This window comes from Eptesicus fuscus, chromosome 3 (genome assembly GCF_027574615.1).
Source record: "Eptesicus fuscus isolate TK198812 chromosome 3, DD_ASM_mEF_20220401, whole genome shotgun sequence".
Lineage (NCBI taxonomy): Eukaryota > Metazoa > Chordata > Mammalia > Chiroptera > Vespertilionidae > Eptesicus > Eptesicus fuscus.
This window is the reverse complement of record NC_072475.1, coordinates 45,935,332-45,959,872: the sequence shown is the minus strand read 5'-3', so window position 1 is coordinate 45,959,872 and position 24,541 is coordinate 45,935,332. Positions and strand designations below refer to the sequence as shown.

At 47.7% G+C, this 24,541-nt stretch overlaps 1 protein-coding gene across 3 annotated transcripts; it reads left to right on the top strand.

The window, feature by feature from the left end:
* The first annotated feature begins 291 nt into the window (after positions 1-291).
* Positions 292-23,618, top strand: BCL6 (BCL6 transcription repressor). Of its 3 annotated transcripts, none has more exons than XM_028160679.2 (10): positions 292-334; positions 11,024-11,062; positions 11,887-12,058; positions 13,784-14,005; positions 15,916-16,887; positions 17,182-17,369; positions 18,768-18,935; positions 19,996-20,126; positions 20,233-20,370; positions 23,335-23,618. In XM_028160679.2, exons 3-10 carry the CDS (start codon positions 11,898-11,900, stop codon positions 23,476-23,478), a joined length of 2,124 nt encoding a protein of 707 aa, XP_028016480.2. In that variant the 5' UTR covers positions 292-334; positions 11,024-11,062; positions 11,887-11,897; the 3' UTR covers positions 23,479-23,618. The 3 variants fall into 3 exon arrangements, with proteins under 3 accessions (XP_028016480.2, XP_028016481.2, XP_008149804.2); XM_028160680.2 differs by lacking the exon at positions 292-334 and adding an exon at positions 7,915-8,308; XM_008151582.3 differs by lacking the exon at positions 292-334 and adding an exon at positions 8,814-9,850.
* The last annotated feature ends 923 nt before the right edge of the window (positions 23,619-24,541 follow it).

Here is a 24,541-nt window from a genome sequence, read left to right as displayed (position 1 = left end):
CGCTGGCGGAGCAGGCTGTACCATCGTCCTGAGTCCGGGGAGGGTGGTCCCCTGTCTGCCCCCTCTAGCCTAGAATCAGAACCTCCAAATCAGAGACGCCCAGCCTATTAGAACCTCTAAATATGCCGATCGGTGGAAAAATATTATGCTTTGAATGCTTTTTACCGGCGAGAGAAGGCAAAAGTCCCGCAGAGCTGACATAGAGTCCTCCCCTTCCATGTAGCAGTGGTAAAGTCCGAAGCTCAAATTCCGAGAATTGAGCTCTGTTGATTCTTAGAACTGGGGTTCTTAGAAGTGGTGATGCAAGAAGTTTCTAGGAAAGGCCGGACACCAGGTGATTATTGCTGTTGCTGCCGCCGCTGCTGCTGCTGCCGCCGCCGCCGCCACTGTTGCCGCTGGTGCCGCTGCCGCCGCCGCTGCTCATGATCATTATTTTACCTTTTAATTCTTTTTTTCCGCTCTTGCCAAATGCTTTGGCTCCAAGTTTCCTATGTGTATCTATTGATATAAATGTATATATTTATTTATTCTAGCTGTCAGGTGTTAAAATAAATGCCTAAGATTAGTCCCATGTCTCTCCCACTCTAGGATATAGATTTTTTATGTATTTGTTATTTGATTCTTGTTGTCTGAGTGAATCGGCCGGTTTGGGGAGGCTTTTGCCACCCTCCCTTGTGTTGTTTTGGTTTTTTAAAAGGAGGTGGAGGAGAGGAAGGAGGACAGTTAGGGGGCGGCCGGAGCAGAGAGGACGAGACAGTGTTTGGGGGGTGTTCGGGGCAAGTCTGGGGGCTGTCTGGCCCTAGACCGCGGAGAGGACGCGCGCTCGCGCTCGCGCTCTCGCTCTCGCTCTTTCTGCTGCCTGCTTGCGTACGGCTTGTGATCTCGCTGGATTCCTGCGGCTGTGTTTTTCCCTCTTTTCTAGCTTGCAAACTGCCTTCCTTGCTAACCTCGCTCCTGCCTCGGCTTCCCTCCCTCCCTCCACCTTTCCCTGGCCTCTTCTTCCATCCCCTTCCCGTCCTTCTTAGTAACTCCGGGAGGCAAAGAGGGAGACTGCCCGCTCGCTCGTCCCGCTGGCTCTCTTCCACCGTCCTCGGTCCTCTAGATTCACTGCCTCCGAGCCGAGATTTTGGAGGAAAAATGCAATCGAACTCCTCGGTTGTTGTTGTTTTTGTTTTTTTTTTTTAATCCCCCTAAAATCCGGATGAAGTATAGTTTCTACTTTTTCCGTTCAGAGCCGTGATCTTCCTAACGAGATGCGAGTGTTTTGGTGTCCCCTTTCCCTGTGTTTTGGGGGAGGTTTAGCTTGCCTGGGGGCGGGGATGTTGAATACTTTGGAAATTATTCTTTCTTGGTTGCAGACCAGGGAGTCGGGAACAACGCGCGCTCCTTCTCCCATCCTAAGGAGAGAAGCTGTTGGCGGGACGGGGATTTGGGGGTGGGAGGTGGTAAAGGGGTACGCGTTTGCACCTGCGGTGCTGTGCAGTGTGTGGGGACTCCGGGAACCTTCACGAGACAGCCTAGCAGAGAAGGAAGGTGGCGGGATTTCTTGGCGGTCGCGGTGTTTGTATTTTGGCTACTGCGTGACTCGGAGTTAGCTCCCAATGGCTGTTCCCCTTCGTTCCTGAATTTTATTTTATTCTTCCCATGGTGCAATCTTTGTAAAATGACAACGGCGGGCCGGAAAGTGGCCAACATTAGGCTTTAAATTACCGAGGACCTTGCACTGGGCGAGGGGAAAAAAACAAAACGGCCGCAGCCCGCGTTCCTACGTGCAAGACCCGGGAGGAGAGAACACTTTGTGGTCCTGGCCGGGCGACCAGGCGCGGGAGGAGGGGACGCGGGCGCGAAAGGGAGATCTTTGTGAGTGATTTTGCAAAATCGGAATGTGAGGTTGGTTGGATTTGCAACCTGTGGCTCTTCTCGAGGGAGTAGGAATGGGAGAAGGCGGCGGCGGCGGCGGCGGCCCGGGGCGGGAGCTGGTTGGGAGTTGGAGCCTTGGAAGTCGGCTGCTCCCGGGGACAGCTGGAGCGAGGGGCCAGCCCGCTGCCGACCGTAGTGACCTGACCATGGTAAATTTCTTGAGAGCTATGGATTGCGTTGCCTGTATGATGCTGTATTATTGGAACTCTGGCGAAAAATGGAACTGGTGTTGCAATCATGAGTTTTAAAGCTCCCCCATGAAAAAACAAGAACACAACACAACAGATTTTTAAAAGAGTGAAAAAGACCCTTTACTGTTGTATCCCTTCTCCCAATAGTTAAGACTTGGTGGTGGGGGTCCTGACAGCTGAGCAGGGAGAATGACCCTAAACAGTGTGCTGAAAGTCCAGAGCTGTTTACTGCGTCCCTGTCTGAGAGACCTAGCCACCTACCTCACCCCCAACACCCCAAAATAATTTAATCCTTTATGGAGTTTTTTTTTTTTTCCTAGTCAGTTTATAGTTTCCAGGAGAAAAATCTTGTAATGTTTTTTTTGTAAATAAGTAAAGTGAATATCAGTAGATGCATTTTTTTTTTTTTTTTACTGTCCAGAAAGAAAAAAAAAGTGGGGCAGGAGAGAGGGAACCAGGGAAAGGGCTGTTTAGAAATACAGTTTGTGGCTCTGAGCGATGCCACCGGCTTCCTCTACAGCGTCTGCCAGTTTCCCTTTTTCTTTGCAAGGTGTGTGTGTGGTTTTAATAAATAACTTAAAAAATATAAGGGGGGGGGCAAGATCCGTCAGGAGACAGGTATCTATTTTGCTCACTATTTACTACCAAGAGCCTTTGGCACTGGAACAGAATCTCGTAAATCTGCAGCCCAAGTTGAAGTTCATCTGGCCCTAGTCCACACGCTATTCCTGGAGGTAGCAAACATGAGCTCAAAGGAATGAGGTGAAATCACATTCTTGCTTTAAAATATATACTTAAAAAAAAAAGAGAGAGAGAGAGAGAGAGAGAGAGAGAGAGAGAGAGAGAGAGAGAGAAAAGATATGTGTCTCTGGGGCAGGAAGAAATGGGAAGAGGGTACCAGGAAATGGGCATTCCCTTGCTCAAATGACTGCAGTTGAGTCTTCAGGCCAAAATAGAAACCTGTAGATGAGAAGTATTTCCCCTCCCCCACTTATAAATAGAAGTTCCCAATATCATACTATTTGGAAGACTTTCTAATACTGCAGGCGCAAGCATTGGCTGATTTTAAGGGTCTGTTGATTGTGACAATAAGGCCAGAAGCTCTTTGTGAAAACTAGGCAACTAGAAGGAGAAGGCTGCCAGAGGAAGGGGGAATTCTCCAATTGGCCTTTCCTCTGTGCTCAGTTTGGAAGGGTTTTATCCCATGCTTTCTTGAAAAGACCTTCCAATTCTTTCTGGGCTTGGTGGACAGGGGTGGGACTCGAAACTCTTAAGCTGTCCTTTCCTGAGCCCCGAAGAGTTCCAGTTATTGGTTGAGTAAATGTTAGCCATGACTAGATGTCAAAATCCTTCCTTCCCTCTCTCTCTTGCGGGGTAGCCACACTCACAAGCCACTTTGTTATGAAAAACTTAAGATTCTGAGGAGGTGGTGTGGCAGCGCCACCCCTCGGTGGGTGAGACTCTATGTGCACTAGTCAAAGAATTTGAAAAATATTGTGAAATGACCTTATGAGGAATTCATTTATTTTTTGCCTTTAACAAGGGGAATATAAAACTAACTTTTTAAAAAAGGACTTTGCAGTTGATCTCTCAGAGGAAAAGTTGCTTTTCAGCTAGGATGGTGTCGTATAAAAAGCAAAGTAGTTCCAATGAGAGAGAGAGAGAGAGAGAGAGAGAGAGAGAGAGAGAGAGAGAGAGAGAGAGAGAGAGAGGAGGAGGAACCAGAGAGAGGGGAAGGTTGCCTAATTGGCTTTAAGCAAGGGAGTTCTCCTGGAGGAGGTAGCCCCCGTTCTCTTTTGGACTTGACTTCCCAGAGCACGTGAATTCTGTTACCTGTCTGACATTTAGATAAGAAGGAATATGTTAGTGTTAAAATCCGTAATGACTGGAAGCCCTGTAGTTTTGCTGGCGGTGATGGTGGTGTATGCGTGGGGGGAGGGAGGAGAAATTCAGGAGTGAGGTTAGGGGATTGCTCAGGGCGATGGTTGTCTGGTCTGTGTCTTGGTTTGGAGCCCAGCCAGCCGGAGTCAAAGTTAGTGTGGCGCATGCTGGTTCCCTGCACTGCGCAACTAGTGGGAACGCGGCAGCAGGGATCCCAGCGAGGGTGCTGTGTTGTGGCAAAGCGGCAGGCTTCTCTTCACCCCAGGAGAGGCTTCTCCCAATCCTCCTCGACTCCCGGCCTCAGATCAGTGGCCCCATCAAAAGGCCAAACTCTTCCGCTCTTTCCCACTCTCCCGGATTTTTGGAGCGCTGTAAGCCTGGGTGGAACCCTGCAGTTGACCTCCACGGTCCGCTTTCTCTGTGGGGATCAGGAGTTTATTCTAGACTTTCTTTGCTGGTCGCCCAGTGCTTGACAGGGAGCTCTGCTAAATGCCATTGAGTGTCATTCTGTTCTTCTTTTTTGAAGACAAGGGCACCCTGCTTTCCCTTTTCAATACATTCAGCCTTTCCGGCTGGAAAAACCAGTCTGCTCCAGGAACTCAACTCCAGATAATGTGTTGTGGTTGCTAGAGGCGTGAGCATCGCGAAGAAAAGAATTACATCTAGTAAATTAAGTGTTTTCCAGCTTGGCCTATGATGGCAACTCCCTCCCCCTAACAGACAAAAAAGGGGGTGGGGAAGGTTGTGGCCGCGCAGTGATTTTCAGACGGACTGAGTCTGCCACCTAGTGATAGGTCTGGCTGAGATTCCAGCTTTGGGCGGTGGGTGGATCGCGTCACTTCTGGTCTCCCAAGTCTCCCAACCTGGTACTAGGACTGGCAGGGAGGACAGCCTCCAGTGAGGATGGCATCCGACATCCAAAGTTTGGATAAGATGGATGAAAATTATAAAGCCTCGGGATGCTTGCCCGATCCAAGATTGCTTAGTGATGGGCATCTGCCTCCAAGAAGAGAACCGTAAAAGAACTCAAAAGAACTCGCGTTGATCACACTACCTCCATATCGCTGTTGCCTCTCCGGGGTGGGGAGGGGGGGGGAGGGCAGGGGGGAGGAGGGAAGAGGGGTATTAGTAAATGGAGGGATGCCATGGGGTCTCTAGGACATACAACTCTTTACAGTTGAGGAAACAGGCCTGATGAGGGGACCTGTAATAGTGAGATCCTGACTTAGTCCAGGCCAGATTTTAAGTTTCTGAATTTCCAGGTTAGTGACTGAAAGTCAAAGGCAAGCTTACCTCCGCTCCTTTGAGGTATGTAAAAGAAGGAACAGCCGTCAAAGAGCCTGGATTCCAACCTCTTAGGTCACTGAAGTTGGAAAATGGTTCTCCAGCTGTCTTGGAGGAATTGATTTTTAAAGTATGGCCTAAGATTTTCAGTAACTAACATGAAACGCCTACAGTTGTGCTGAGGAGTGAGGGGGGTGGGGGGTGGCTCATATCTTGAGGGGAAGGGGAGGCGTGTGTTAGGGAGTGATTAAGGCCCAGTCCCTGGACATGCGGAGATGCATCTTGCAGCACCTGAGGCTCACATGTGGATCCTGAAATTCCTCTCTACCCTCTTCTTTCTAAACTTGGCTAAGTGGCATGGAGAGAAATCAGTTGTGTGGGTGGGCCATATAGACCGGCAGAGTGTAATCCTCATTAGAATTTGTGCCACAACCGCTTCATAGCAAACTTTTCTTTCTGAGAGTTAAAAACTTAAGATGGCAAACGTGCGTCGGTGTCCTAGCGGCCCCTAGCGACGGCCGCACGCACAGCCGAGGAGACGCTGTGGTCTCCACCGCCCTGGTCCGCCGGAATCGAGTTTAGCCTCTCTCACGGGGGGAGCTGTTGGAGGCCGCGTCGGAGAAACGCGCCTCTGTTCGGGTTGGAAATGAATCTGGGGACGTGTTTGAAGAGCGGTCAAGTTTGACTCATCGCTTTCCAAGGACAGTTAGTGCCTTCCATCTTCATTAACGCGAATAAAGACCTTGGCTGACTTCTGTCCAGATCGGGTTTTTAAAGGCATTGTTTGCTTGGGAAGATCATGCCTTTTCCCTCCCCCGCAGGCCTTTTTGCAGAAGCCGAGCGGACCCAACCAGGATGGCCGAGATAGCTTTGCTTGGGGACGTGGTTTGCTGGCATTGTCTGCCGGACCTTTCTGGAAGGCTGTCGCAAGCTGGAAGCATGGGGAGCGTCCCTTCTGCAGCTCCTCTTCAGATCTTGCTGATAAAACACATCCCTCTGTTTTACTGCATTTCCTGGAAGTTTGCAGGCTTAAAAGAGCGCTTTTGTCAGAAACGTGATAGAAAGTTAGGACATAATGTCCCTGAACACCTCGAACCTCGGTCTCCCAAAACGACTGCCGAGGCCACCGCATTATCAAATTGGCTTTCATCTACTGTCGACTCCCCACCCTCCCGCTCCGCAGCGAAAAAGCTCTTAGAGAGTCCCGCACTGAACAAAAACAACCCCGCAGTTTGACCCCACCCCCTACTGCGGGACCCCTGTGGCTGGACCCGAGCTGTTCCTTAGTTGAGATGCTGCATAGAAAGGGAGCGCTCCGCCTGCAGGAACCACGATCAGGGTTTCACTGCTCAGCTCTACCCTTATTAAAATTCCTCGTCCCTTCCCTTAAACAGTGCTTCCCACATTCTCCTTTGGATCTCTCAACGAGTTATTGGAGTTATTAGATTGCCAATAACCCAACGGTAGGCCTGGATTGGGCGGGGGGTGGGGTGGAGGACCGAGTTCTCCTCCCGAGACTGTCGAAACTAGGTCAATGGGAAGGAAGAAGGGGCGGGGCGACGAGGGATTGTTGGTGTCAAGCCCTGGTGGGAAGGCTCCCTCTAGTGTTAAGTAGCGGTGAAACATGGTTACGGGACTCCTCTAATTTCCAATAAGTGCATTTACTTAATTTTAACTTCCCTTCCTGGATTCACACCCCATCCCATATTAAATTTCAGCCTTCGCTTTCACCAGTATTCCACCGGGCGAAGGAATGAGAAAGCCTCAAAGTATGAGGCTGCAGAGGCCCAGTCTTAATGAACGGACCTTAACGCCGCCTCCGCCGCTGACGGGTGGCGCGGCGCCGGGTGTCACCAACGCCAGTTTTAAGACCCAGCTGTGGCTTGAAAGGCTGCGTCTTTCGCATCTCCGGTACCCCAGTCCCAGCCCCCCAAAGCGCCTCTTGGAGCCCGCTGCTGAGATAAATAGGAGATGGCGCCCAGGGGTTATAATTCCCAGGAAGGCTATGGGAAGGCGCGGCAACCTTGGAGCGCGCGCGCGCGGCTGGGTCGGCGGCGTCCGGGCCTCTCCTGAATCCCAACCTTGTTTCTACGGGGTTTCGGAGAAATAGAATTCGGAAAAACCGAAACCTGGCCAGGTTCAGCCTGGCAGCTCTTATTCTAAAGACTTGGGGCGGAAACCCAGCCGAGCTGTGTTCCCCTACTTGCCAACGTAGGCGGAAGGGGCTATCGGTTTAGTGTTTCTCCAACTCGGCTGGGGTACGCTGCATGGAGACCCTGAGCCCTCAACCTTTTAGGCCTTGACGCCTCGCCTAACTATCCTCTTTAAAAGGGAGTTCGGGGCCAAGCGAAAAGAGAGAGAGACAGAGAGAGAAAAGGCGACCCAGGCAAATAAACGCCAGACTTGGGCAACCTGAAGTTATGAAATGAGCCTCAGACTGGACCCGAAATCCTGGCGTCTAGGCCGGCTCTGCTACTAACTCGTCTGACCATCCCCATTTATAAGTAAAACTGGTGCGGGGAAGGGTAGGACTCGGCGAGCTGTGAGTCCCTGGATGCGCGCGGCCGACGATATTTAGGGGAAAGTGTCCGTATTCCCCGCCAGCCTCCGGGGCGCCCCCACCCCCCACCCCGCCCCCTTCCCGGTGAATCCCCAGCAGCCCGCGCGGCGCAGGCGGCGATCCCGGCGGCCGTTGGGGGCCCGCGGCTTCCTGGAAAGTTACTTCTCGTTGGAGCCGGCGATAGGCAGAGGGTGTTCCGTGAACTCCGCTGAGCGGAGATCGACTACGTTCCGGGAATGAGAGGGCTGAGCCATTCCCCTCACTGCCCCCTGCCTTGACGGCGTAACAGGAAAAGAAAGAGGCACACACAATGTTAGTTCCCGAGGTGCACGAAAAGTTCTATCCCAATACAACCCAATTAAGGGCTGCCACGGTAGTACCGCGGCGCCTCCGCCGAGCCCACGGGGACTCGGAGACAGATGGGCAGCGGTGGTGGCACAACGCCCCCGGGTGGGCAGTCCCTGGCAGCCAGGTACCGTATAGCGGGGGTGGGCTTGCTCCCGCGCGCAGGGCTTGGGTGTGTGTGAGCCAGAGAACGGGCTGCCCAGTGCCCACCGAGTGTAGGGAGGAGGAAAAGGATGGGGTCTTTGTATTGGCTCCCTGTCGCCGGAACCTAGCCTTCCTCTCATCTCCTGTTTAGTCTCTCTCTCTCTCTCTCTCTCTCTCTCTCTCTCTCTCTCTCTCTCTCTCTCTCTCTCTCTCTCCCTCCCTCCCTCCTTCGCTTTTTTTAGGGGGAGGACCCTCTTTTTTCTTCTCCAAATCCTTTAAAGGATCTGCCTTTCTCCTAAGGGTGCTTAAGTTTAAAACACCAAAGGAAAGAGAGAGAGAGAGAGAGAGTGTGAGAGAGAGAGAGAGAGAGAGAGAGAGAGAGAGAGAGAGAGAGAGTGTTTGCGGGGTGGGAGCGGGGGCGAGGGGAGGAGAAGACAATCTTTAACTTTCACTTGGTGTTTTTTTAACTCTCACTCGGTAGTTACTGTGGCTGGAGGAGCCAGGTCTGGGCCCTTGCAGTGGTCACTTTCTCCTGGACAGCTCTGATCTCTTGGTTGTTTTTGTGGAATGAATCTTGTGTGTGTCGCTGGTGAGTTTCTGAAGCTAGCAGACAGGTTTGTCCAGGGCTTGCTGGTGATTCGTTTTGAGATGTTGGGCAAGGCTTATTCCCTGGAGCCTCCGTGTCCTCCCCAGTAAATCAGGGCTGTTATGAGGATCAGATACAATAATGGACTGGAAGGAGCTGAGTGGTCTGTAAAAAAAAAACAAACACCAAATGCTAGTGGTCCCTCCACACCTGCAGCATCTAGAGGGAAATCTGTCACCCACACCCACCATAACCCACATATTCATTAATTGTGGAGCCTCCTGAGACAGAGCTATGTAGGAAGGAGAGGACTTAATAAGGACATGGACCTTAGTGTATGTGCATTTATTTTTGGACAACCCAGGCAGAGGTTTAGGGTGAAAGGTGCCCAGCCCGGAGGAGTGTGGCTGATAGTAGACCCAGGCGAATTGTTTTGTTTGTTTCAATCCAAATCTGGAGTGAATCATTGATAAGTGTCAAGGTGAAATGGCAAATCTGGGCTTCCTGTGGTCCAAAGGTGTGTGACTGGAATCCATAGGAGAGCTGGCGGTTGCAGCTGGCTGGAGGACAGCCTTAGGTATTACACAAGTGTTTAGGGGTCCCTTCCATGAGGGAAGAGGAGCAGGTTTATAAATAAACCTCACATGTGCCTTCAGCATTCTTTTTCATGGGAGACCAATAACTGAACTATTGTTAGGATCAATTTAGTATATCTCTCTCTGCCCATTTTGAGTTAGAACGGGGAGAGGAGGAAATAGGTGCTTTTGTCTTTTTCTGTCCTCTCCCTTCCCCCATTTTCTTCTCCCGATCCCCACTCACTCACATACACACCTAACCTTGAAGCCGATGAGATTGAGTGACTGGCACTTGGGACCACAGAGAATTGTCAGAGTTTTTGGTTACAGACTCAAGGAAACCTCTCATTTTAGTGCTCATTTGGTAAGACTCAGCAGCCTGGAATGGGGACAAAGTGTTTGTGTGGGGGGAAGGAACTTAAAAATGAGATTCACCCACGTCAGGGTGCTGTCTTGCATGTTCTACAGCACGTAGGCTGATTTGGAAAGGGTCAGGAATTTGAGCCAGAAGACCTAGGGCTGGGCTATTCACCATCTATGTGGTCTAACAAGACCTCTCTGGCCTGGGGCCCCTTGACCTGGAAAATAACTAAGGCCTAAGCTTTTTTAAAAAGGGGGTGGGGAAGAGGGCTAAGATAGTTTTTTGTTTTTGTTGTTGTCCTGCAGCCCATATACTGTCATAAATGAGAGTCTTCCACCTGTACTTTTAAATTATTTTGTTTTAAAGAAACCAATGTGGAGAAGCTACATACTTCATTAGTGCTCCCTGGCCAGTTCTCAGCTAAATCAGACAATTAAATATTTTTACCAGCAGGGGGAAGCACAAACTTGCAAGATTGTGGTAGTATAATCTTGTCTTAGACCCAGGAGGGAAGGGAGAGGAAACTTTTAAACAGAAGGCAAAGATCCTTAAGAAAAGCATAGCTAGGCCACCTCAGTTGTATTCTGCAGATTCTGTATTCAGTCTTCAGTGTTTCAGACAGTCAGGAAGTACTGCCTGGCTGTTTTGTCTTGGGAAAACTACTTGAACCCGAGTCTCAGTTTTGTCACCAGTGAAATTGGGGTAAAGAGATTTACCTTGTTGGCCTTGTGGAATCATTCTAAAACTTGAAAAATAATATTTTAGCAGGTTTCGAAAAGTGTCCTAAGTTTTTAGGCCCCTGAATGATCATCCTTATTAATACTGATTTTTTCTTTGTTTAAATGTTTTCTTTCGCATAAATGCACTCACTTTGAGGTAGTGAACATTGTTTATATTGAGAAAGGAAACATATGTATACATGTATATGTAATTAATGTATGTACTGTATCCCCAGTACTCAGGGTATAAACATTATTGCATGGCTTCGGGTGCCTGTTGTTTTTGTAAGAGCAGAGCTGGAAAAATGTTTCCTAGCTTATAGTAAAACCGCACCAGCTGGCAGGCTGCAGCTATCAAAGTAAAACTAAACACGTGTGTCCTAAAATAAGACTATAGTGGACAATCTTACATTCATTAAATCAATTTCTGTTTGTTTGTTTTTTCTCTTCCCTGCAGGTTTTAAGCAAAATTTTGGACTGTGAATCAAGGCATTGGGTAAGTAAATTGAATTATATGCCTTCAAATTTTGTGGGAAAACTGTTTCTTTTGAATTTGCCAATGCATATGTTTCTGTGAACTTTGCCACTTTTCATTAGATGAGGTGAAGGATTGCTTATTCCTTCTCTATCACTCCCAGCCCTCATCCTGTACCCCTGCTTTAGACTATCTTAACACTGTTGTGTGATCATTCACTACCCAAATTATTTCTTAGTTCAAATTAATTTAGCCACCTACTATGCACTAGCAATGTGCTTAGGTGCTCGTTGGAACATTGAGATCATTCTAAAGCCTAATAGAGGAGAAATGAGATACTGATGGGAATAGCTACAATTTTTCAGAACCTAGACTATAGATCAGGCACATATCCCTAATTTTACAACTACATAGGTATTACTACTCTCATTTTGGGAAACCAAAGCCCAGAAACATTGAGCAATCAGCTCCAAGTCACACAGCTAAAAAAAGGTCAAGCTAGTATGCTAAACCTTCAAAGCCTGGTTCTCTCCCCTGTCACACACTCACTGCCTCTCAATGCTGATAGAGTATTTGATATGTGGGAAAAACACGCAACAATATTCATCCCCTTCCCCTTTTCTGTAAAGGGCTTTCTATTCCGATTTGTTGGATAAAAATTATTCTCCCCATTTTACAGATGTGAACAGTAATGCCCAGAGATGGGCCATGAATTATTTAAAGACCAAACACAAGGGGTCTCAGTTTGCATTCCATGCTAGCAGGCTGAACAACCTGCTGTCATGCTCCTGGTAAGCAAGAAACAGGTTCTGGTTAACTAATAGGATTTTGACTCCTTTTTGCAGGTGAAGACAAAATGGCCTCACCGGCTGATAGCTGTATCCAGTTCACCCGCCATGCCAGTGATGTTCTTCTCAACCTTAATCGCCTCCGGAGCCGGGACATCTTGACTGATGTTGTCATAGTGGTGAGCCGTGAGCAGTTTAGAGCCCATAAGACAGTCCTCATGGCCTGCAGGTGAGGGTCTGGAAGGGAAAGGTAGATGAATACAAGGGGAGTGATGGTGCTGGTAGCGAACGAGGTGGAACACGTGGGCCTTTTGCTGTGTTTGGGATCACAACTGATTTGTGTCCAGATGTCCAGCATAGGGTCTGGCTGGGTAGCCTCCCAGAAAGGGAATGAATGCCCACACCTTTCGAGAAAGAGTTTCTGTTCTGTGGGAATAGAGGGAGAAGAAATCAGATACTGTCTCAAGAAAGGGTGTGTTTGGAGCAAACATGGAGAATAACTTCAGTTCACATGTGAAAAAAATGAAAAGTGAAAGAGATTTTTAAAATACATTAAGCAAGCTAATTTGAAATCTTTTGCTCTCTTATTCCATAATTGTATTTCTTTTATACCGTGGCTGTATTTCCATGGGTAAGTTAGTGAAAGTGAGCCAGCTATTTCTTCATATATTCAAGGATTTCAAGTGTCCACAGCAATTTTATATTACGTCATCTCCCTGGATCTTCATAGTGGCCTGTGTCATGGATGGCATGATTGCCTCCATTATATAGACGCTAAAGCAAGGACACTGGCAGGTGAATCAGTTGCTAGTAGAGAACTTATTCGACATCCACAAGAAGCACCTGTTCTTTGAGTTAATGGTAACCGAGTGCTTACTATGTGCCAGCATCATTCTATACCCTTTACATGTTCTTGCCTCAACCCTGTAAGGTAGATACTATTGTTTTTGCTTTGCAGATAAGGAAACCAAGGTATAGAGAAGTATCTTACCCAAGGTTGCATTCCTTCTTACTGGTGGAAGTGGGGCTCACTTTTGCAACACACTCAGACAGAGTAGACTTGTGGTGGCAGCCCTGATTTTTAGCTTCTGAGTGCTCTTTCCTCAGCCAGACAGCATGGTACCCGGAGGCTTGACTTGGACCTTCTAGGAATATTGAACTTGTGGTAGTCTATGGGATTTTAGAAAAAAATCAGTAGAATGTAGATGTAGGCATCATTTTATTGATTTGTCATCATTACTCAACTTGTTTTTAAAAAAATACAGTAAGAGTTGTAAAATAAGAATAAAGAGATGGACCAAGGCTTATCTCAAAGATATGGATAAAAAATAGTTACTGCAGATGAGTGTTAAAATTAACTCTGGTCATCTGTGCAGTTACAACACTAAAAGGAAAACAGGTTCTGGGACTTTGAGAGACTTACTTAATGTCTCTGATCTTCATTTCCTCATTTGAAAAGAGGGAGAATGATAGAATCTACCTGGCAAGGTTGTGAAGAATCCTCTATAATAAAAGGCTAATATGCAAATCGACCAAACGGCAGAATGACTGGTCGCTATGACACACACTGACCACCAGAGGGCAGATGCTCAATCCAGGAGCTGCCCCCTGGTGGTCAGTGGGCTCCCACAGGCGAGCGCAGCAGCGGTGGTGGGAGCCTCTCCCGCCTCTACAGCAGTTAGACATCCCCCGAAGCTCCCAGACTGTGAGAGGGTGCAGACCGGGCTGAGGGACCCACCTGAGTGCACGAATTTCATGCACCAGGCCTCTAGTAATATATAAAAAGTGCTTAATGACTCACTGGCATTTGGTAAGCACTCCGTAAATGGCACTATTATTAATTGCTGTGGAAGTTTTGGAGGTAGGGTCTGAGGAGAGGGGCTGCACGTGATGCTGACTGTAATTGATGAGAGTCTATATGCCTGCTATAATGAGACATATGTTTGTTTTGCAGTGGCCTATTCTACAGCATCTTCACAGACCAGTTGAAATGCAACCTTAGTGTGATCAATCTGGATCCTGAGATCAACCCCGAGGGGTTCTGCATCCTCCTGGACTTCATGTACACATCTCGGCTCAACCTGCGGGAGAGCAACATTATGGCTGTGATGGCCACAGCTATGTACCTGCAGATGGAGCATGTCGTGGACACTTGCCGGAAGTTTATCAAGGCCAGGTGAGCTGCTCTACCAGGTGGAAGCCTGGGAGATGAGAGGGATCAGAAGGGATGAGAAACCCTGGACATTGCATGCATATAGAAAAAAAAATCCTCTGTAATGTGCCACAACCTACATTTCCTCTATTTTTGCACACTTCTGCCCTTACAAAATCCTGTGCTCCAGCCACCTTGACTCTTTACTGCTATCCAGATACGCCTTGTGCATCCTCACTTCCAGGCTCTCTCCCATTCACTTGACACGCCTTTTCCTCCCACCTACCCTATAAGGCCATGCTTGGATGCCAGCTCCTCTGTGGATGTTTTTATGATTATCACTCAGCTCTTCCTTCTGCTCTTCCTCTCTGTTCCAAAGCCTTTGCCTATCCTTTAGATTTTTCTTCTATTTTAGCTAACTCCCTATCCAAGGGCTGGGGAGCATACCATTATGGCTGAGAGCCAAAGAAGGGAGGAGCTTTGTTTAGAACCATTTGATTCACTGCTCTGGGGCAGTGGTCGGCAAACTCAGTCAACAGAGCCAAATATCAACAGTACAACAATTGAAATTTCTTTTGAGAGCCAAATTTTTTAAACTTAAACTTCTTGTTGAAGCCAGTTTGGCTCAGTGGATAGAGCGTCGGCCTGCGGACTCAAGGGTCCCAGGTTCGATTCCGGTCAAGGGCATATACCTTGGTTGCGGGCGCATCCCCAGTGGGGGGTGTGCAGGAGGCAGCTGATCAATGTTTCTCTCTCATTGATGTTTCTAACTCTCTATCCCTCTCTCTTCCTCTCTGTAAAAAATCAATAAAATATATATTAAAAAAAAAAAAACTTAAACTTCTTCTAACGCCGCTTCTTTAAAATAGACTCGCCCAGGCCATGGTATTTTGTGGAAGAGCCACACTCAAGGGGCCAAAGAGCCGCATGTGGCTTTCGAGCCACAGTTTGCCGACCATGGCTCTGGGGTGATTGCAACCCTTGTCAAACAGAAGGGTTTCTAGCCTCTGTTTGAACCCCACCAGGAGTTGGGAATGCAGCGTTCCCAGAGCCACGCAGTCTACCTTGGACAGTCAGAAAGCTCCTCTTTATGGCGAGTTGAAATGGATTCCCTAATCTTCACTTATTGGTTCTAGCTCTGTTAACTGTGATCATGTTTGAGTTGGCCTATATTTTGCCCACATAGTGTCCCTTCCAGTATATGCAGCTAGAACTCTTTGTCTCCTGCGGGTGATAATGGTGGCCAAGATCATCAGAGCCATCATTTCTGAGTGCTTTCTCTAGGTCAGGCCCTATGCTTGGAGCGGTTAAGTAACTTGCTCCAGGTCACACAGCTGCTAGGTGGCTCAGCTGGGATTGGAAGCCAGGTCTGGCTGTTTCATAGTCAGGTCTTCCTGCACAAGCAAGGCCGCCTATTTTCCGAAGTCTACTTACCTATGACTCGAGTCCTTTTCTTCACAGGGCACCAGTTTGTCTGTGACCCTCTGCATATGTGGCACCAGGACTGTGAATTCTTCCCTCCCTGAGCCTCAGTTTCCATGTGTATAAAATGGAGACAGTAATTCCTGCCTTCCCTTCCTTGCAGGACTTTGCCTGGGTGAACTGAGATAAGGGTTCTGAAAGCTTTACATTCCATAATAATCCAAAGAATTGCATATTCACATTCCTACACATGTATGTGACTTAAACAGGCTCAGATTGTATGGGTAACTTTCTTCTCTTCTCTGGGCCTATTTACCCAACTGTGGGCTAGATTGCTAGACTTCAAGCATTAGCGCCTTGTAATTGCAAGTGTTTCCCTACTTCAAAGCCATATTTCCTATGTCTAGCTGGCCCAAACACAACTGTGATTGCCCAGACAGTGGCACTTGTAAGGTCATCTGTTTAGTAGTTCTAATTCGGAGGCCGGTGTCTTCTCTTGCTTTCTCCTGCAGTGAAGCAGAGATGGTTCCTGCCATCAAGCCTCCCCGTGAAGAGTATCTGAACAGCCGGATGCTGATGCCCCAAGACATCATGGCCTATCGGGGCCGTGAGGTGGTGGAGAACAACCTGCCACTGAGGAACCCCCCTGGGTGTGAGAGCAGAGCCTTTGCCCCCAGCCTGTACAGTGGCCTGTCCACACCGCCAGCCTCTTATCCCGTGTACAGCCACCTCCCCGTCAACAGCTTCCTCTTCTCCGATGAGGAGCTGCGGGATGCCCGGATGCCTTTGGCCAACCCCTTCCCCAAGGAGCGGGCCCTCCCTTGCGATAGTGCCAGGCCAATCCCTGGGGAGTACAGCCGGGTGGCCATGGAGATACCCCCCAGTGTGTGCCACAGCAACATCTACTCACCCAAGGAGGTGGCCCCAGAGGAGGCACGGAGTGACATGCACTACAGTGTGGCCGAGGGCCCCAAGCCAGCTGCCCCCTCAGCCCGGAATGTCCCATACTTCCCCTGTGACAAGGTTGGCAAGGAGGAAGAGAGACCCTCCTCAGAGGATGAAATTGCCTTGCACTTCGAGCCCCCCAATGCACCCCTAAACCGGAAGGGCCTGGTTAGTCCCCAGAGTCCCCAGAAGTCCGACTGCCAGCCCAACTCGCCCACAGAGTCCTGCAGCAGCAAGAATGCCTGCATCCTTCAGACCTCTGGCTCCCCTCCAGCCAAGAGCCCCACCGACCCCAAAGCCTGCAACTGGAAGAAATACAAGTTTATTGTGCTCAATAGCCTCAACCAGAATGCCAAACCTGAGGACCCCGAGCAGGCCGAGCTGGGCCGCCTTTCCCCTCGAGCCTACCCTGCCCCACCGGCCTGCCAGCCGCCCATGGAGCCGGAGAACCTTGACCTCCAGTCCCCAGCTAAGCTCAGTACCAGTGGGGAGGACTCCACCATCCCACAGGCCAGCCGGCTCAATAACATCGTCAACAGGTGATTGCATTGGCAGTCTAGGCCTGGGCTCAGGGGTTACCCAGCAGAGTTCCAGGGTCACTTCTGAGGGATGCAGGGGCTATGCTCTTTTCTCAACTGAAATGTGGAGCATATCAGAGGAGTGGGACAAGTGCCTACTGAATGAATTAGCCTAAGTAAGGAAGGCGATTTTTCCATAACAAGCCAGGGAATTCCCTCCTCTGTACTGTGGGAAAGAAACTAGGTCCGGGAGTGGGGACCGGGGGAGGGCTCCCCTCTGCTTCAGCGGCTGAGGCTCTGTTCTTCCTCCCACAGGTCTCTGACAGGCTCGCCCCGCAGCAGCAGCAGTGAGAGCCACTCGCCCCTTTACCTGCACCCCCCGAAGTGTACGTCCTGTGGCTCTCAGTCCCCACAGCACACGGAGATGTGCCTCCACACCACCGGCCCCACGTTCCCAGAGGAGATGGGAGAGACCCACTCTGAGTACTCGGATTCCAGCTGTGGTGAGTCCCATCCTCTGCCCCCTCCGGCCAGGGAGAAGGCCCGCCCTTGCCTCTGCTTTGTGGGGTTTGTGTTCCATTGTACTGGTATTTACACCGTTGTCACTGATTGGGAGAAATTCCTGATGAAGTCCATTGGCACCAGCTGATCGCTCCACTCTTGACATTGTAGGGAACTAGGTTGACTAAAGCAGAAGATGGAGTGTTAGAGTTAATCTTGGGTAACAGAGAATGATCAAACAGACTTTGTAGCTTCATTCCAGAAAAAGAAGCTTGTGGGGCTGTAACTCCCAGCGCTTTCTCAGCCCCTCTGGACCTAAACTGTAGGTGCAGGATCTATGGTCATGTTAGTGCACCTGCTGGGTTGTCCATTCCAGAGAGGAAGCATCTGAACTAATTCACTCCTGCATCTCCCATAGGTCCTAGGGAGTCTCTAGAGCATAGTGGGTACTCAGTAAATGTTAGCTGAACTGGATTAGTTGAACAGAATTATTAAATTGAAGTTTCTGAATAGTCTGTGTTTGACATCCCCAGTTTTTACCAGATGAAAAAGTCTATATGTCTTCCTGCAGCTCTGGCTCCCATAATATAGCGCAGAAATATCGAATCAGGGCTGAGCCACCATGAGTTGTCATTTTCAAATTGTTATAACCCAAGAAAAAATAGATTATTTACACTGAGAGGTTTGGCGCACAGGGTTGTGGACCTATAGTGAAGAGAGCAAGGGCTGTCCCCCTGGCCATTTGCCTTTGTTCTGCACTCGAGCTCCTTCTCTCTGGGCCTCTATTTCTACTCCCACCATCATCTGTAGTCTCCCAGTCTCACAAATCTTTGGGAGACATGAAATGCAGATTGGTGCAAGGGTGACCGTGTTTGTCATTCATCTTCCCAATGATTTCAAAGTATCATTGCATTTGATTTAATCTTACATTCCTGTGCTGCTTTTGTTATGTCAGGTGCTCCTATGAAGCAGGTAGGACAGGGGTTTATTATCCTGATTTTGGAGATAGAGACACAGACAGAGGCTCAGGGACCTGAAGGGCCTTGCCAAGGGCGTCTGTGAATGAATACAAATAAAACTATGAACTGATAAGAGCAGCCAGTTATCAGCACTCTCCAGAAAAGGAGAGCCCCACGGTGCTTTCCTCAAGCTGCTGTGGGCCTTCTGGGTACCTGCTGGTTGGAGCTTCCTTCTGTACCTTAATATTCAAATGTGTCCTTTTTCCTTCGTGACTGAGACTCTAAATGCTAAGAAAAAGAAAATCTCCACAGGCCTTTGCTCTGGGCTCCCATGTATGTTGGGTGGGCAGGGGCACTGGGGTGGCTATGGAGGTGAGGGGCCTTGGAGCCCCATCTCTCCTGCTCTCGCTGATGATAGTGTCCCCTCCCACCCTTTGACAGAGAATGGGGCCTTCTTCTGCAATGAGTGTGACTGCCGCTTCTCTGAGGAGGCCTCGCTCAAGAGGCACACGCTGCAGACCCACAGTGACAAACCCTACAAGTGTGACCGCTGCCAGGCCTCTTTCCGCTACAAGGGCAACCTTGCCAGCCACAAGACCGTCCATACAGGTATGGCCCTGCCCCACCCCACCTGAGCCTGCTGATGTTACTGGGGTCAGGAAAGGGAGAGGATTCCAGAGAAAGTAGTCTGGGGGATTGGTACCGGTGGGGTGAGGCAGAGAGCAGGCCCTGTCCTGGCCTGAATGAGGGCTCTTGCCCTGTCACATCTTTGCTTAGTGGCTGGTCCACTCCATGTATCCTTCGTCTTTCCTCTGAGCTGCTCTGTTTTGCTTCTCTTCTTTCGCTAGAGACAGTTTCCCACTGTCGAGGAGGAGAAACTAAGGCTGAGAGACACGAAGTAGATTTGGTTTTTGCAAAGCCAGAAAAAAAACTAAAGGCCTCTTGATTTCCTCTAAGGGCCTATTCCTTATCAACTCATATTCCTTTACCAGGTAGCTTCTAATAACCTGATTGTTGTCCAAAGTTGACTCTCTCTTGGTATTTTAAATAGATCCTTTATCCCAGAAACTTTCCATGAAGGAAGGCACAACCTTCTATTGGTTTCCTCTGTCTGAACATCTAATCCAACTCAGGCCCCACCTCCTTTGCAAATGGAATCCAGCTGTAGTTGCCACAAGCGGAAAAGCATGTTTGTTCTGAAAGAAACTAGAACAGCCTGATGGTATCTCCCTGCTGAGTGTGTTGACTACTGAATCAGTCTTATCCAAACGAACAGCTAGAAGAGCCTTCCCAAGCCATCAACATTCGCCCCTCGGGTTCTAGAGAGGGAAACTGAGGCCCAGAGAAAGAGAGTGACTTTTCCGAGTCCCACTGTTAGATGATCCTGATGACAAAGCTGGTTCCAGGGCTTCCTGGAACCTCACTCCATCACTGTTCCACAACCAGTATTGTTTCTACTCCTCCATGCCTTTAAACTGTGATCAAGGGGTGCTGTTGTGTGTATGGGGGGAGGGGAGGCAGGCCCCTGGATCCTCCCTTTGACACCTTCCAAGGGACAGAAAGTCGAAACAGCCCTGGGAAGGGCAGCTTGCTTTGAAATCCAGGAGCCAGGGACTATGTTGACCTCCATTGAATATAGCTATCCTTTTTCCTTTTCCCTCGGTAATAGGTGAGAAACCCTATCGTTGTAACATCTGTGGGGCCCAGTTCAACCGACCGGCGAACCTGAAAACCCACACTCGAATTCACTCTGGAGAGAAGCCCTACAAATGTGAAACCTGCGGAGCCAGATTTGTACAGGTGAGCCGGGGGCATGGGGAAAGGGCCCCTCAGCCTGTGCACGTGGCTGCCCAGGGGTGTGAAGCTCACCCCGACAGAGCCTCTCATGCTTTGCTCTTCTGTCCAGGTGGCTCACCTGCGTGCCCACGTGCTTATCCATACTGGCGAGAAGCCCTATCCGTGTGAAATCTGTGGCACCCGTTTCCGGCATCTTCAGACTCTAAAGAGCCACCTGCGAATCCACACGGGAGAGAAACCTTACCATGTAAGGGAGCCTTTGTGGCTACTGGTTGACCTGGGAGGGACAGGGATATGGAGTGTCAGGGCAGCAGAACTGTTTGCTCCTGTCTCAAGTGCACAGTGGGATGGTCACTGGACTTATGGTCATAGATGTGGATTTGGGCCTGATTTTCAAAGACACCCTGCTTGACCTTGGCCTGGGTCTCAGTTTGCTGATCTTTAAAGTGGGGGTATTGGATTTAGTGATCTGGGCCTTAGGAAAGAGGTCTGAATTATGAATACCTAAATGGTAGAGTCATTCATTTATTCATTCCAAAATGGTTATTGTGTGCTTACAGCATGCCTCAGTGCTGGGCTTGTTGTCTACTGAAGACGAGCTAAGGAGTTTGAGAAGGAGCAGCCAACCATAGCATTAGGAGTAGAAGAATGTGGTGACATAAAATAAAACAGAGAAAAGAACATTTCAAGAAGGAAAGGAACAGGTGGCCAGCAGCCAGAAGCCATGATTGGCCCATTAGAATCATGGTGTTCCACGGCAGGGACTCTGCAGATTAATGGCTTATAGGTTAATTTTTTTTTTATCATTCCATGAGCTAAGAATGGTTTTTATACACTCAAGTGTGTAAAAAAATAAAAAGAACAATATTTTGTGATATGTGCAAATTTTATAAAATTTAAATTTCAAAGTCTATAAGCAAAGTTTTATTGGAACACAGCCTTGCTTACTTGTTTATGGATTGTCTGTGGCTACTTTTGACAACACAGCAGCAGAGCTGAGTGGTTGTGTCAAAGAATGTAAAATATCCCACGAAACCTAAAGTATTTACTGTCTGGCTCCATAGAGGAATAGTTTGCAGATCTCTGCTATAGAGGGGAAGACACTGGACAGGCAGGCTGAGATATCTTGGTTCTTACTCTGACCTTGGGCAAGCCCTGCCTCTCCCTGTTCCACAGTTTTCTTTTTCTGTGAAATGATGAGGATGCTGTAGAAGAACGGTTTTCAAATTGTGCCCTTTCAGTCACTGAGGTTCTGCAGCCCTGCAGGGCAGTATTGAGACAGCAGCCTCTTTTATCTTTCTAGTTTCCATTTAATCTGAAAAGAGAATATGGCATCACTCTAGTTAGTGATGAGCACAAGAACGAATTGATGAATGGTTAACCCATATCACAAATGTTAGCAGCAAAATGGGGTTATTTTCATTGTTTTGTTTATCACTTCTTGAGTGAATATCTTTTTACTTGCTATTTATTCTTGGGTGTATTAGTTATTCTCTCAGTACCTTAATTTTATCACCTATAAATTGAGCCCATAAGAGGACCTACCATATAGAGTTATATTAAGTTAATGAATTTGCTAAAGTGTGCAGAGCGGTTGACATGTAGTAAGAGGAAAATAACTATTTGCTATTATAATTATCCTCTAGAACAGTGGTTCTCAACCTTTCTAATGCCGCGACCCTTTAATACAGTTCCTCATGTTGTGGTGACCCCCCACCATAAAATTATTTTCGTTGCTACTTCATAACTGTAATTTTGCTACTGTTAATGAATCGTAATGTAAATATCTGTGTTTTCCAATGGTCGTGACCCACAGGTTGAGAACCACTAGCAGGGTCGCCTAAGACCATCGGAAAACCGAGATATTTACATCACGATTCATAACAGTAGCAAAATTACAGTTATGAAGTAGCAACGAAAATAATTTTATGGTTGGGGGTCACCACAACATGAGGAACTGTATTAAAGGGTCGTTGCATTAGAAAGTTTGAGAACCACTGCTCTTAGAAGTTTAGATGCACAGGATGTCTGAGTTAGGAGTGACCTGCGAGTGTATTGATTCAGTTCCATACAGAGGGACAGCCAAGGCCCAGAGAGAGAAATGACGCACCCAGGGCACACAGCGGAGGGGGACATGGATGGGCCCCATTTCTCCCGAGACCAGGGCTCTTTCTACTCACTGTCCAGCCAATTTGATTTTTTTTTTTATTTCTCTAAATGTATTTCCATTTTTACTTTAAAACATGTTCTCTAAATGAACACATTTTATTACACTTTTAGTTAGAATGTTTTTATATTTATAGAAAAGTTGCAAAGGAGGTGCAGAGAGCTCCTATGTGCACCCAGTTTCCCCTGTTGTTAATGTCTTACGTCAGTATGATACCTTTGTCACAACTAATGAACCCATATTGATACGTTATTGCAAACTAAAGTCCATACTTTATTTGGATTTTCTTACTTTTTACCTAAATTGCCCTTTTTCTCTTCAAGGATAATATTCAGGTTACCCCATAGAATCATTCATTTTACTTTTAAGTAACTCTTCCACTAAAACCATTAGCATCCATTCATTGAATCAAAGTAAGAAACAGCTCTACTTGGGGATGCCTTGTTAGCTAAGTGTATACACTAAGGAGTCTAACTGCATTTTTAAGACATATCCTCAGACTCATTAATTTTCGTGATTCAGTCCATTTGTCCAAATGTGTTCAGATTTAATGTATAATTGCCTAAGAAGTATATTCTACTAGATACTAAGAAGATTATGAAGTTTAGTAAGGAGTGGTCACTGCCCTCGAAGCATTTCCCACCTAATAAGACAAGGCTAGAAATCTTACAGGGGTTGAATGGGAAGAGGGATTCTTTTCATTCTAGAGATTCAGGGACTCCTTAATAATTAGGGGGAGTTTTCATCTGAGCTGCATTTTTGGATAAGACTTGAACTTGTGGAGTTAAGTCAGGGAAATACAGCTTAAGCAGAAGAAAAGTATGAGCAACGTTTTAGAAAGCAGGGAAGGGACATTTGCACAAAGTGGTACTGGTCCCTTAGCAGGATCCCAGATTCAGGTGGGCTCATAGCCTGGCCACTAAGAGGAAACAGCTGCTGGATGGCTCACAGGGAGACAGGGCGAAGCTCCTTCTCTGGGTCTTTGAACAATGACATGTTTCCTGGGTCGATGACAGCTAACAGTTTACCTCTGGTTTCCTTCAGTGTGAGAAGTGTAACCTGCATTTCCGTCACAAAAGCCAGCTGCGTCTTCACTTGCGCCAGAAGCACGGTGCCATCACCAACACCAAGGTGCAATACCGCGTGTCAGCCACTGACCTGCCCCCGGAGCTGCCCAAGGCCTGCTGAAGCATGGAGTGTTGACGCTTTCCATTCGAGCCCCTTCTCAGAATCTACCCAAAGGATACTGTAACACTTTACAGCATTCATCCCATGATGTAGTGCCTCTTTCATCAACTAGTGCAAATCATAGCTGGGTATGGGGGTGGGGTGGGGGGAGGGCGTGGGGACCGGGAGCCAAGGCAGCTCCCCTTCCCCCACTGCCATCAACATTAAGAAAATAATATTGCTTCTTCTCCTATGTGCAAGGCGAACCATGTCAGCAAAAAGCAGAATCATTTTGTACATCAAAGTGGGGGAGTATGCAAAAGCTCTGACTTGACTTAGTCTGCAAAATGAGGAATGTATATGTTTTGTGGGAACAGATGTTTCTTTTGTATGTAAATGTGCTTTCTTTTAAAAGAAGAGACTTCGGTATGTTATCAAACAGAGGGCTTTAATTTTTTTAACCAAAGGTGAAGGAATATATGGCAGAGTTGTAAATATATAAATATATATATATATAATAAATATATATAAACCTAAAAAAGATATATTAAAAATATGACATTGCGTTAAAGGCTCGATTTTGTATCTGCAGGCAGACACGGATCTGAGAATCTTTATTGAGAAAGAGCACTTAAGAGAATATTTTAAGTATTGCATCTGTTTAAGTAAGAAAATATTTTGTCTAAAATGCCTCAGTGTATTTGTATTTTTTTGCAAGTGAAGGTTTACAATTTACAAGTGTGTATTAAAAAAAAAAAAAGAACAAAAAAAGCTGCGGAAGGAAAAATGTGTAGTTTTGTTCTCGTTTCCGGTTTGTATATACCTATACAACGTGTCCTACGGTGCCTTTTTCATGGAAGTTTTCAACGATGGATGGGCGAGCGCTCCATCCCTTTCTGAAGTGTAGGCAGACACAGGGACTGGAAGTTGTCGCTAACAGCCTCTTTGGGAATGTTTGTCTCATCCATCACATTCTGCGTCATGCTTGTGTTAGAACTGCTCCGGAGACAGGGTTTGGCTGTGTCTAAACTGCATTACCGCATTGTAACATATAGCTGTACAAATACAAGAATAAAATGTTGAA